Source organism: Canis lupus, chromosome 24, assembly GCF_003254725.2.
Source record: "Canis lupus dingo isolate Sandy chromosome 24, ASM325472v2, whole genome shotgun sequence".
Taxonomy (NCBI): Eukaryota; Metazoa; Chordata; class Mammalia; order Carnivora; family Canidae; genus Canis; species Canis lupus.
The window spans coordinates 15,996,047-16,010,660 of record NC_064266.1 but is presented as its reverse complement, the minus strand read 5'-3'; the positions used below and the strand labels follow the sequence as shown (position 1 = coordinate 16,010,660).

At 36.9% G+C, this 14,614-nt stretch overlaps 2 protein-coding genes across 9 annotated transcripts in view; one reads left to right on the top strand and one right to left on the bottom strand.

Annotated features, from left to right (window-relative positions):
- Positions 1–14,614, bottom strand: part of TRMT6 (tRNA methyltransferase 6 non-catalytic subunit) — a 69,410-nt gene that overhangs the window by 39,705 nt on the left and 15,091 nt on the right. The window lies entirely within an intron of this gene.
- The window catches only part of MCM8 (minichromosome maintenance 8 homologous recombination repair factor), a 42,856-nt gene that overhangs the window by 27,172 nt on the left and 1,070 nt on the right, over positions 1–14,614 (top strand). For 3 of the 4 annotated variants that reach the window (XM_049100660.1, XM_049100663.1, XM_049100662.1), the window contains exons 14-18: positions 230–425; positions 2,365–2,588; positions 2,893–3,098; positions 4,339–4,415; positions 7,627–7,816. In XM_049100660.1, the coding sequence (XP_048956617.1) occupies positions 230–425; positions 2,365–2,588; positions 2,893–3,098; positions 4,339–4,415; positions 7,627–7,816 (893 nt within the window). Of the gene's footprint in view, positions 1–229; positions 426–2,364; positions 2,589–2,892; positions 3,099–4,338; positions 4,416–7,626; positions 7,817–11,960; positions 12,031–14,614 lie in introns of all 4 variants that reach the window. The other variant, XM_049100661.1, reaches the window with a different exon arrangement.

Below are 14,614 nucleotides of genomic sequence, written 5' to 3'. Positions count from 1 at the left end.
GTGCCTTGGTTATGGAAAATGTTGAATGAGAAAATATTACATAAAAGTTAAGACAAGTACTTTATTTGCTGTAAAACAAGCACAAAATCACAACTGTATGACATTTTACAATTTTAACTGCTAGAAACAATTGTAAATAATTCTTTATTATGGAACAGTTTTCACCCTGTAAGATTTGGAACTCGATCAAAGAAAACTTTCTGTCTGTATTATTTTACTGTGATTGTAGGTATTTGTGGGATAGATGAATTTGATAAGATGGGGAATCAACATCAAGCCTTGTTAGAAGCTATGGAACAGCAAAGTATTAGTCTTGCTAAGGCTGGCATGGTTTGTAGCCTCCCTGCCAGAACTTCCATCATTGCTGCTGCAAATCCAGTTGGAGGACACTACAATAAAGCCAAAACAGTTTCTGAGAATTTAAAGTAAGTCTCTTCAGATATTTATACCATAAATCAATAAGAAAAAGATAACTGAGGATATAATAGTTCACAGAAATTATAAGTTCCAGTAAATGTACAAAAACATGTTTGAGCACTACAAATTAAAACAATGAAATACTATTGATAGCTACCAAATTGGCAAACATTTTAAATATTAATGATCATTTTGGCACAGGGTTGGGGAAATGGATTCTCACATGTTCAGGTTAGTATATTGAAGAACAATTGACATGTTTTTCACCTTTTTTTTTTTTTTTTTTAAGAGAAAGAGCATGAGCAAGTGGTGGGGGGTACAGAAGGAGAAGGAGAGAGAATCTCAAGCAGGTTCCATGCCAAGTGCAGAGCCCAACTTGGGGCTCAATCTCATGACCCTGAAATCATGACCTAAGCTGAAATCAAAAGTCAGATGCTTAACCCACTGAGCCACCCAGGTGCCCCCATTTATCACTATTTTAAATGTACATTCCATTTGTTTTTAGCCAGTTCTACTTTTGGGAATCATACCCACAGAAATAGTCACACAAGTGCACAGAGATATATTTACAGGTTGGGTATTATGGCATTGTTTATCACCCACCAAAAATTGGAAACAACTTAAAATGCCCTTTGATAAGGAAGTGGTTAAACTATGGCAAGGCTGTATAGTGGAAAGTAGCAATTACAAAAATGGAAGTAGCTTCATATGTGCTGATAGCTCTGTGCTTTACTGTTAAATGAAAAGAGCATATTATATTCTTCTAAATGGGGTATGATCACACTTTTCCAAAAACAAAGTTTGTATTTGTATGCATGTATGCTCTAATTTGTTCTGTATAGATTGGACAAAAGGTATAGGAAGGGGGAAATAAATTGAAGTAATGCAGAATTGAGAAAAAGACAAAAGAATGCCTCGTGAAAAATTGGGAGCTTAAATTCTAGAGAAAAAAAACAAATTTCCTAATGTTTGATAATGTGTACCTTTAATATAGAAACGATGCATAGGAAAATATATAATTGTACTTGGAGATGCTATACCACCACCACCAAAAATGTCAATCTATCAGTTTTTCTTAGTAAAATGAAAAAGTGCTTTATTGGAAAGATCAGAAAGAGCCTATTGAATATGGACTTGGATTCTGGTTTTTAGTGGTACCCAAACCTGCTTTGGGGCCTTGGCCAGATTCTTGAGTCACTCTGGATTTTAGTTTTCTTGTCTCAAATAGAAGGATATTCTGATTGGTGGGATCAGGGAAGATGACTAAGTAGAACATAGCATTTTTATTATAATGATTATAATGACTTATTTTTTTTTGAAGAGATGGAGAGAATGGGGAGGGGAAGGAGAGAGGGAGAGGGAGAGAGAATCTTAAGCAGGCTGCACACCCAGCACAGAGCCTGATGCAGGGCTCAATCTCACAACCTGAAATCATGATCTGAGCTGACACCAAGGCAGGTGCTTAACCAACTAACCCACCCATTAACAATGACTATTAAGAAAAAGTGAGGTTTCTAAGTGATCATATATACATTGAGAGACTGTGTTTTGGTGAAAGAAAACACACAAAGGGCTAAAACCACCCAACTAGACAATTTCTGATGAATCATATGGCATTTGTTTTAAAATTCAAAGTCACTGCAAAGCTCACCATCAGGTAGTAACATAGAACACAGAGATGGTGTAAGAAGGGGCCTTATTCTCAACCTACCAAAGGTAGGTGCATATATTGCTTGTTCACCTGTTGAAGGGTGTGTGGCCTGGTGTCTCTCCAGAATTGAGAGTTGGTGGGTGTATTGAATCCAAAAGCTGTTGCTTGTTACTTTAACCTAAACTTTATTTTTTTTAAAAGTTCTACATGGAACTCGAGTAGTAAACAAGTGAGGAAACGGTTTTCTATTTGTTTAGATTCCAATCATTGTTGCTTCTTTCTTTTATGCCTCTTAGAATGGGGAGTGCCCTGCTGTCCAGATTTGATTTGGTCTTTATCCTGTTAGATACCCCAAATGAGGATCATGATCATTTACTCTCTGAACATGTGATTGCAATAAGAGCTGGAAAGCAGAGAACTGTTAGCAGTGCCACCATAGCTCGTATGAATAGTCAGGATTCAAATACTTCTGTACTTGAAGTAGTGTCTGATAAACCATTATCAGAAAGATTAAAGGTAGGTTTCTGTTTCTTAATCTTTATTTCTGTTCTATTTGAATGTCAGTTCAGTATGTTGCTTATTGTAGAGCAGTAATATATAGCTTTCATATCAAAACCTTTTATATTACAGTAGTAGGCTTTATACAAAAATTTATACTATTTCATTTGAAATAATCTAAGTCGGTTAGACTCAGAGCTCGAACAACAGTGTTTTACTTATTTGGAAAGTCTTTTAGAATTTTATATGTATCTAAAGTTATTTTAACAGAAAGACTTTATTTCCCATCCTTGTAATCTTGGGCTTTTTTATCCTGCTTTAGGTAGTTCCTGGAGAAACAATAGATCTAATTCCCCACCAGCTATTGAGAAAGTACATTGGTTACGCTCGGCAGTATGTCTATCCAAGGCTATCCACAGAAGCTGCTCAGATTCTTCAAGATTTTTACCTTGAGCTCCGGAAACAGAGCCAGCGGTTAAATAGCTCACCCATCACTACTAGGCAGCTGGAATCTCTGATTCGTCTAACAGAGGTTTTTTTTTTTAAGTTCATGCTTTTTTGCCTTAAAAATGGGAGCAAGAAGTGATATGATTTCTCTCAATTTCCTGCATAATTACCTTGATTTTTCTTCCAACTGAGAGACATTTGAAATGAATGTAAAAATTTTTAAAAATTGTTTGGACATATCTGTATCACAACCAAAGTATAGCTACTTCTTTCTAAGCACAGGACTAGTTACTTATCATGCAATGTTTTGTCCCCCTTTTACTGACATTCAAGCCTCCTGGAGTGTGACAAGTGGTTAGGTTATTTAAGGATTCTGAGACTCTAAGTTGAATATATGGGAACATGGAATGTGTCAGTATTTGATTTGATATGACAGGTCTATAAGGATAGTATGTATTTTTCTAATAGTAATAACATTTATTCACAGGTTTGGAATGCAAAAAGAACTCTGGCAGTTAAAATTAGCTGGAGCTTGGGCTTTTTGCATTTAAAATCAGGGCAGCCCAGGTGGCTCAGCAGTTTAGCGCCGCCTTCAGCCCAGGGCGTGATCCTGGAGACCTGGGATCAAGTCCTGCTTTGGGCTCCCTGCATGGAGCCTGCTTCTTCTTCCTCTGCTTGTGTCTCTGCCTCTCTTTCTGCAGCTGTGTCTCTCATGGATAAATAAATAAAATCTTTAAAAAATAAAAATAAATAAAAATAAAATCAGATTAATCCTTCAATGTTGTTTTAACAAAATGGTTAGGCATGATTTCCCGAAAGTAAAAGACAAGGAGAAACCATAACCAAGTTTTCTGAAATGAACACTCCAAAAGATGTATGTTAGTAGATACAAATAGGTTTTCATTCATATTTTAAATGAGTGATTATTTTCTTTTCTTTTTTTTTTTTTTAAAGATTTTATTTATTCATGAGAGAGAGAGAAAGAGAGAGAGAGAGAGAGAGAGAGGCAGAGACACAGGCAGAGGGAGAAGCAGGCTCCATGCAGGGAGCCCGATGTGGGACTCAAACCTGGGTCTCCAGGATCATGCCCTGGGCTGAAGGCAGGCACTAAACTGCTGAGCCACCCAGGCTGCCCGAGTGATTATTTTCATACTCAAGTTTTCAGATAATTTTTATTCTTTTTGTGTTACAGTCCCCTTTCCCCCCAAAATCAGATTTTATGTAAAATGAATAAATGAAATAAGCTTCAACATTCCATGCCCTCCTCAAACAATGTTAAATATACCTACTTTTGTTATCTAAAAATGCTTCTTTTTTCTTCCAAGGCACGAGCAAGACTGGAATTAAGAGAGGAAGCAACCAAAGAAGATGCTGAGGATATAGTTGAAGTTATGAAATATAGGTAAGATTAAATTTTAAATGCTTTTTTAAATGAAATACCAGTCCTCTTTCCATCTCAAATTATAAATTTAATTAGGCCAAGTAAAATTATTTTTACTTAGTCGATTTGTTCTCTGAATAAACTATACTCTTGGTTTAAAATATTTGTATGCATAATCTTTATATTAAAAATGTGTTTTCGAATGGGTAATACATTCACATAGTTCTAAACTCAATTCAGAAGTACATATTTTGAGAATGTTCAAAAGCAACAGTCTCATATGGGTAAAATCATTAACACTTGATGACTACCAATCCTTTCAATCAATTCCTAACATTACCTTTTGTCTATTGTATTGGTTTAATATTACACAGAGCTTGGACTATCAGTTTTCTCTTTTACATGATTCAGTACTAGGGTTTGTGGGGTCTTGTGGATGAAATTTTTACCACGCTGGCATCATTCTCTCCAACTGACTTCATTGTGTTGGAGACCCTTCAGTTGCCATTTGTAAGCACCCAGATAACCTAGGAATGACTGTCTCAACAACATGCTGCCAGGAGTTCAGTGTACTAGCATATGACATAAAGGAATGGCCACAAATACCAGTTGTCTGCCTGACTTCTGGTAAACCAGACTAATAAACCTAGAGATTGCCCCAATAGATACATTCTTTTCACTAGAAAACTAAGTCAGTGAATCTAACCAAAATTCCGGATTCTAACTTTTTTTCCCCAATTAAAACCAAGGACCAATAGTAAGGACTTCTTGTTTAATGACAAAAAGTTGCCACTTTGTTTACAATCTTTCTGAGGATCTTGCTCTTAAACTCTCCATCTTTGAGGGTGGAGCTAACATTGTTACTCCTGGTTTCCTTTTCCATTTAACGATCTCTCACCCTTTGGGTCTTCTGGTGCCTGGCTTTACGGAACAATGTTGTATGCACTACACTTTGGCTCTCTAGCAAAATCAGGGATCCAGTTACCTTGTCACCCTCTCTTACCTGTAACATTCTGTTTTTGAAGCTTTACCCTTACTTACTTCCCCTAGGCCTCAGATCAGGCCCTATACACCGACTCAAGCAGTCATCTGGTATTTCTCCACAATAAGTCCACTGGTCTGATTTGTTCTCATATCTGAGCATTATGCTTAAGATAAATTATGCTTTAAACCATTTCAATAAAAATCTTGTATTTCTCATTTATAATTGGTTCTGTGTGTCTGAAATCCGGACATCAGACAGTGTTTATATATACTTTTCCATCCAAGAGGAACTCTTCAGCATTTCTTGTAGAACTTTGTATTTGTTTCTACTGCTTCTCAGAGTTGCCTTGCTTGTAACTGAATTAGGCTGTCAGTTTACTTCTGGGCTTCTGAAAAAAAAAATCTCATTGTTAAAGTATTAACAGTGAGATATGAATTTGTTTCCATGAATTCAATGTGCTTTACTGGCTTTCATAAAAATTTTCAGATAATGAGAATAGGTTGATTCCTAGTGATTAGAATTACCTGCCATTAGTTCCATAGTAGATTTCGAGACCCAGTTAAACACGTTGAGACTAGATTGTGAATTATTGTTTGTTACACTTACCATGCTTTCTGACCTTAGTCTATACTCTGTGAGTATATACTCTGTGAGTATACCAGTATACTTCCAGGATCCAGGATCATACTTTTTAGCACAGTATGCCCTCAGTAAATGTACTGCATTGATAGTAAAGTTGACCTTTAGTAATCATCTTTTATTTATTAACTCTTCCATTTCAGAGTTTCTTTCTCTTGAGTTTTTGAATGTTTGCCCTTAATGTGGTTTTGGACCTGTAAAATTACATTTTAACTTGGAAGCAGAGCCAAAATAAGAAAAGTCAAAACTGTGAGATACAGTTCATCATAGTTAGTAAAGCACATAGCTATAAAAGCTAAATATTTATGAGCAAGGGTAAACATGTTTTCTTTAAAATTAAAAATATACCAGGAAGTACAGGAGAATAGATCCACCTTCAAAGATGAAAGATAATTGAGTTTTTTCTCTTTTAGGAAAGTGGCTCAGATATTTATAAATCTTCACATCTGAAGCCATATAGTTGAGATTCAGATCCCAGATATGCCACTCATTGGCTGCATAACCTCTGGCAAGTCACTCACCTTACTAGACTTTGCTTTTTCATTTGTAAAATGGGAATAAGAATAGTCCCTACATCAGGGGATTGTTGTACTAAATGGGATAGCATATGGTGATTACGGTAAATATTAGTTGTTAATAGTTAACTTAGTAGCTTAAAGCATTTTTGAAAAAGTAACTTAAGAGGAATAAGCTCTTCATAATATTTATTTACATTAATTATATTAATTATTTATTATAGTCTTATTTGGATGACTCATTCCTATTTGTATAGCTTTCTCTTTCATGTAGGCTCTTACTATTCACGAACAAAATGAAGCTGATTTTAGTAATTCTGTAAACTCATTGCCTTAAGCTCCTTAAGGGCAGGAATTATTACTGTTTTATTCACCACTACAAGTCTATTGCCTAGCAAGTGACCAATTTATTTTGATTAACCAATTCCTGATTAAATAACATCTTTGCCTGTAAGCCTTGCTATGAGATTGTATCTGTTCCATTGTACAGGCAGGGAATCAGCCATTAAGCTGGGTTACAGATGATGACTAACTGTATCTCTGGTGTTTTCAGACTTCTGGCTAAAATCTACTACAAAGTACATATGTCTTTCTTTGATGATATTGTGAAAATAAGATTAAGCAGAAAAATGGAAATAATAGGTAGATCCTTTCATCATTACTGCAAGTCTTCTAGTTCATTCCCACAGTATTTTTAAACATCTTTGATTTGTCAGATGCTACACTAGGAGCTGGGAACATACCTTTATCCTCTAAAGCCTAGATTTACTATGTTTAGAATTTCATTTTTTTTTTTCATGAATCAAAAAGAATGCTCCAGGTATTTATACCCTAGTGTATCAACTTTGTATTCTTTGGCCTTTCTCTTCTCATATGTTTCTTAAAAGTGGTAACTGTGTCCAAAAATGTTTTTATCTCCACATAGTTCATACCATAGTGAATTTCATAGTGGCCATTTAGTGAATACATGTTTAAATCTTTGCTATATGAGAGCCTCATGGTTACTTCCACATTTTTCTTTTCATAACCTGGAACAAAGATTTCTATAGCCATGCCACATGGGGTAACTTTGTTTTTCTTTCTTTTCATTAAGCATGCTAGGAACTTACTCTGATGAATTTGGGAAACTAGATTTTGAGCGATCCCAGCATGGTTCTGGAATGAGCAACAGGTCAACAGCAAAAAGATTTATTTCTGCTCTCAACAACATTGCTGAAAGAACTTACAATAATTTATTTCAATTTCAACAACTTCGGCAGATTGCCAAAGAGCTAAACATTCAGGTATGGTAAACCAAATACTTAATAAATCTTTTTTATGACAATTTCACGAGGTCTTATATTAAGTATAGAACTTCTAAATATCAAAAAGATTTGGGTGACTATGGAAAACAGTATGAAAGTTCCTTAAAAAATTAAAAATAGAACTACACTGTGATCGGGGTGCCTGGGTGGCTCAACCAGTTAAGCATCTGCCTTTAGCTCAAGTCATGATCCCAAGTCAGGCTCCCTGCTCAGTGGGAATCTGCTTGTCCCTCTCCCTCTGCCCCTCCCTGCCCCTTGTACTTTCTCATGTGTGCTCTCTCTCTTTCCAATAAATCTTTTAAAAAAATAGAAAAGAATCACCCTATGATCCACCATTCACACTACTGTGCAGTTACCCAAAGAATATACAAACACATTCAATGGGATATATGCACTGCTGTGTTTATTGCCCCATTATTTACAATAGCTAAATTATGGAAGTGACCTAAGTGTCCATCAATAGATGAATGGATAAAGAAGATGCAATAAACACACACACACACACACACACACACACACACACTGGAATATTACTCAGCCATTAAAAAAATGGAATCTTGCCATTTGCAACAACATGGATGGAGCTAGAGACTATAATGCTAAGCAAAAGAAGCCAGTCAGAGAAAAATAAATACCATATGATTGCATTCATATATGGAATTTAAGAAAACAAACGAAAAAAAAAAAAAAAAAAGAGACAAACCAAAAACAGACTCTTAACTATAGAGAACAAACAGTAACCAGAGGGGAGGTCAGAGGAGGAGATGGGTGAAATAGGTGAAGGGGATTAAAAGTACACTTTATGAGGGATACCTGGCTGGCTCAGTTGGTGGGGTATGCAACTCTTGATCTCAGGATTGCAAGTTCAAACCCCATATTGGGTGTAGAGATTACTTAAAAAATAAAAATCTTGGGATCCCTGGGTGGCGCAGCGGTTTGGCGCCTGCCTTTGGCCCAGGGCACGATCCTGGAGACCTGGGATCGAATCCCACGTCGGGCTCCCGGTGCATGGAGCCTGCTTCTCCCTCTGCCTGTGTCTCTGCCTCTCTCTCTCTCTCTCTCTGTGACTATCATAAATAAATAAAATTTAAAAAAAAAAAAAAAAAAAAAAAAAAAAAAAAAAAAAAAATAAAAATCTTTAGGAGTGCCTGAGTTGCTCAGTTGGTTAAACATCGGACTCTTGATTTTGGTTCAGGCCATGATCTCAGGGTCCTGAGATTGAGTCCTGCATTGGACTCTGCAATCAGTAAGGAGTCTGCTTAAGATTCTCTCCTGCCCAAGATTCTCTCCCATGTGTGTGCTCGCACACATGTTTTGTCTCTCTCTCTAATAAGTAAATCATTAGAAGAAAAAACCTTAAAAAAAAGAGTACACTTATCATGAGGAGCACTGAATAATATAGAGAATGGTTGAATCACTCCATTGTACACTTGAATATAACACTTAACTATACTGGAATTAATAAAATGGAGATTGAAAAAAATAAAGATTTGGATGAAAAGGTTGGAATAGGCTTTTCTGGAGTATTTCAAAATACAGCAAGATTCACTTTCCATGTTTTTCTGACAATCCCTTGTGGGCAAGTCATCTTAACATCTTTGTGGGGTTGTTTTGTTTTTACATTTTTAAATTTAAATTCAGGGCAGCCCCGGTGGCACAGCGGTTTAGCGCCACCTGTAGCCCAGGGCGTGATCCTGGAGACCCTGGATCGAGTCCCACGTCAGGCTCTCTGCATGGAGCCTGCTTCTCCCTCTGCCTGTGTCTCTGCTACTCTCTCTCTGCATCTCTATGAATAAATAAATAAAATCTTAAAAAAACAACAACACTGAGCATACAAGGAAGAAATTATTTAAAAAAATTAAATTAATATATATAGTGCATTATAGTTTCAGAGGTAGAGGTCAGTGATTCGTCAGTCTTATATAACACCCACTGCTCATTCCATCACATGCCCTCCTTAATGTCCATTACCCAGTTACCCTATACACCCACCCCCTTCCCCTGCATCAACCCTCAGTTTCTCTTATGGTTTATCTCCCTCTCTGATTTCGTCTTGTTTTATTTTTCCCTCCTTTCCCCTATGATCCTGTTTTGTTTCTTAAATTCCACAAATGAGTGAAATCATATGATAATGGTCTTTTTCAGATTGACTAACTTCACTTAGCATAATACCCTCTAGTTCCATCCACATTGTTGCAAATGGCAAGATTTCATTTTTTCGATGGCTCAGTAGTATTCCATTGTGCGTGTGTGCGCACGTGTCTGTATATATCACATCATCTTTATCCATTCATCTGTCGATGGACATCTGGGCTCTTTCCATAACTAAGCTATTGTGGACATTGCTGCTGTAAACACTGGGGTGCAATTACCCCTTTGGATCACTACATTTGTATCTTTGGGGTAAAACCTAGTAATGCAATTGCTGGCTCATAGGGTAGCTCTATTTTTAACCTCTTAAGGAACCTCCATACTGTTTTCCAGAGTGGCTGCACCAGCTTGCATTCTAACAGCGTAAGAGGGTTCCCCTTTCTCCACATCTTTGCTGACATCTGTAGTTTGCTGACTTGTTAATTTTAGCCATTCTGACTGGTCTGAGAGGTCATAGCTCATTGTGGTTTTGGTTGTATTTTCCTGATGCCGAATGATGTTGAGCATTGTTTCACGTGTCTGTGGGCCATCTGTTGTCTTTGGAGAAACGTCTGTTCATGTTTTCTGCCCATTACTGATTGGATTATTTTTCTTTGGATGTTGAGTTTGATAAGTTCTTTATAGATTTTGGGTAGTAGCCCTTTGTCTGATAAGACATTTGCAACCATTCTGTTGGTTTTGTTTTGGTTTTGTCAGCTATTTCCTTTGCTTGATGAAGTCCCAGTAGTTCATTTTTGCCTTTGTTTTTCCGTTGCCTTTGGAGACGTGTCTAGCCAGAAGTTGCTGCAGCTGAGGTTGAAGAGGTTGAAGAATTCGCTGCCTGTGTTCTTCTCTAGGATTTGGATGGATTCTTGTCTCACATTTAGGTCTTTCATCCATTTTGAGTCTGTTTTTTGTGTATGGTATAAGAAAATGGTCTAGTTTCATTTTTCTGCATGTGGCTGTCCAATTTTCCCAATACTATTTGTTGAAGAGACTGTCTTTTTTCCATTGGATATTCTTTCCTGCTTTGTCGAAAACTGGCTGACCACAGAGTTGAGGGTCCATTTCTGGGTTTACTATTCTGTATCATTGATCTATGTGCCAGTCCCATATTGTCTTGATGATTACAAGTTTGTAATAGAGCTTGTAGTCTAGAATTGTGATACCACAAGCTTTGGTTTTCTTTGTCAACATTCCTTTGGGCTATTTGGGATCTTTTCTGGTTCCATACAAATTTTAGGATTATTTGTTCCAACTCTGTGAAAAAAGTTGATAGTATTGCATTGAATGTATAGATTGCTGTAGGTAGCATAGACATTTTAACAACATTTGTTCTTCCAGTTTATGAGCATGGAACGTTTTTCCATTTCTTTCTGTCTTCCTCAGTTTCTTTCATGAGTGTTCTGTAGTTTTCTGAGTATAGATCCTCTGCCTCTTTGGTTATGTTATTCCTAGGTATCTCACGGTTTTTGGCATAATTGTAAATGGGATCGACTCCTTAATTTCTCTCTTCTGTCTCATTGCCAGTATATAGAAATGCAACTGATTTCTGTGCATTGATTTTATATCCTGACACTTTGCTGAATTCCTGTTTGAGGTCTAGCAATTTGGGGGTGGAGCCTTTGGGTTTTCCACACAGAGTATTATGTCATCTGTAAAGAGTGAGAGTTTGACTTCCTCTTTGCTGAATCGGATGCCTTTTATTTCTTTTTTTTTGTCTGATTGCTGAGGCTAGGACTTCTAGTACTCTGTTGAACAACAGTGGTGAGCGTATATATCTGTCGTGTTCCTGACCTTAGGGGAAAAGCTCTGCATTTTCCCCATTGAGAATGATATTCACTGGCTTTTCATATATGGCTTTTATGATATTATGGTATATTTCCTCTACCTCTACATTGTGAAAAGTTTTAAGAAAGGATGCTGTACCTTCTCAAATACTTTTTCTGCATCTATTGAGAGGATCATATGTTTTTGTTCTTTCTTAATGTAGTGTATCACATCAGTTGATTTGTGGATGTTGAACCACCTTTGCATCCAGGAACAAATCCCACTTGGTCATGGTAAATAATCCTTTTAATGTATTTTTGGATTCTGTTGGCTAGTATCTTGGTGAGAATTTTGGCATCCATGTTCATCAGGGATATTGGTCTGTAATTCTTTTTGGTGAGATCTTTGTTTCGTGTTGGGATTAAGGTAATGCTGGCCTCATAGAGTTTGGAAGTTTTCCTTCCATTTCTATTTTTTGAAACAGCTTCAGTAGAATAGGTATAACTCTTCTTTAAATGTTGGGTAGAATTCTCCTGGGAAGCCATCAGCTCTGGACTCCTCTTTGTTGGGAGGTTTTTGATTACTGCTTCAATTTCCTTGCTTGTTATGGGTCTGTTCAGGTTTTCTATTTCTTCCTGTGTCAGTTTTGGTAGTTTATACATCTCTAGGAATGCATCCGTTTCTTCCAGATTGCCTAATTTTTTGGCATATTGTTGCCCATAATATGTTCTTAGAATTGTTTGTATTTCTGTGGTATTGGTTGTGGTCTCTACTTTTTTATTCATGATTTTATTTATTTGGGTCCTTCCTCTTTTTGATAAGTATGGCCAGAGATTTATTGATCTTATTAATTCTTTCAAAGATCCAGCTCCTAGTTTCGTTGATCTAGTCTACTATTCTTTTGGTTTCTATTTCATTGATTTCTGCTCTAATCTTTATTTCTCTTCTCCTGATGGGTTTTGGCTTTCTTTGCTATCTTTCTCATTTAGGTATAAGGTTAGTGTACTTGAGACCTTTTTTGTTTCTTGAGAAAGGTTTGTATTGCTATATATGTCCCTCTTAGGACTGCCATTGCTGCATCCCAAAGGTTTTGAATGGTTATGTTTTCATTTTCATTTGTTTCCATGAATTTAAAAAAATTCTTCTTTAATTTCCTGGTTGACCCATTCATTCTTTAGTAGGATGCTCTTTAACCTCCCATGGATTTGAATTCTTTCCACATCTCTTCTGATTGAATTCAAGTCTCAAATAGGCAGGAAATGATCCCAGTCTCTTGCTATCAGTTGAGACCTGATTTGTGACCAGTATGATCTATTCTGGAGAATGTTCCATATATACTCAAGAAAAATATGTATTTTGTTGCTTTAGGATGAATGCTCTGAATATCTCTGTGAAGTCCATCTGGTTCAGTATGTCATTCAAAGCCCTTGTTTCCTTGTCGATCTACTGCTTAGATTGTCTATCCATTGCTGTGAGTGGGGTGTTAAAGTCCCCTTCTATTATTGTATTATTATTGATGTGTTTCTTTAATTGTGTTACTAATTGGTATATATAATTGGCTGCTCTCATGTTAGGGGCATAAATACAATTGTTAGATCTTCTTGTTGGAATAGACCCTTTAATTATGATAGAGTGTCCTTCCTCATCCCTTATTATAGTCTTGGGTTTAAAATCTAGTTTGTCGGGATCCCTGGGTGGCGCAGTGGTTTAGCGCCTGCCTTTGGCCCAGGGCGCAATCCTGGAGACCCGGGATCGAATCCCACATCGGGCTCCCAGTGCATGGAGCCTGCTTCTCCCTCTGCCTGTGTCTCTGCCCTCTCTCTCTCTGTGACTATCATAAATAAATAAACATTTTTTAAAAATAAATAAATAAATAAAATCTAGTTTGTCTTACATGTGGATTGCTACTCCAGCTTTCTTTTGGTGTTCATTAGCATGGTAAATGGTTTTCCACTCCCTCACTTTCTATCTAAAGGTGTCTTTGGGTCCAAAATGGGTCTCTTGCAGACAATATATCCATGGGTCTTGCTGTTTTATTCCAATCTGATACTCTGTGTCTTTTGATTAGGGCATTCAGCCCATTTACATTGAGAGTAACTACTGAAAGATATGAATTTAATGCCACTGTATTACCTGTAAAGTCACTGTTTCAGTTATTATCTCTGTTCTTTTCTGGTCTATGTTACTTTTGGGCTCTGTCTTCCCATAAAGGATCTCCTTTAATATTTCTTGCAGGGCTGGTTTAGTGATCATAAATTCTTTTAGTTTCCGTTTGTCCTGGAAGCTCTTTATCTCTCCTTCTATTTTGAATGATAGCCTTGCTGGATAAAGTATTCTTGGCTGCATATTTTTCTCATTTAACACCTTGAATATATCATGCCAGTTCTTTCTGGCCTGCTAGGTCTCTCTGAATAGACCTACTGCAGTCTAATGTTTCTACCCTTTTAGGTTACAGACCTCTTGCCCCAAGCTGCTTTCAGGATTTTCTCTTTGTCTCAGATTTGCAAGCTTCACTATTACATGCCGAGGTGTTGACCTATTTTTGATTTTGAGGGGGTGGTTCCCTGTGCCTCCTGGACTTGAATGCTTATTTCCTTCCCTAGATTAGGGAAGTTCTCAGCTATAATTTGCTCCACTGTACCTTCTACCCTTCTCTATCTTTCCTCTTCTGGAATCCTCTTCTTCTGGGATTATTCTAATATTATTTCACTTTATGGTATCACTTATTTCTTGAGTTCTCTCCTCGTGATCCAGTCGTAGTTTCTCTTTTTCTCAGCTTCTTTATTCTCCATCATTTTGTCTCCTAGATCACTCTCTCTCCTGCCTCATTTATCCTAGCGTTTAGAGCCTTCATTTTTACTGCATTTCATTATAGCC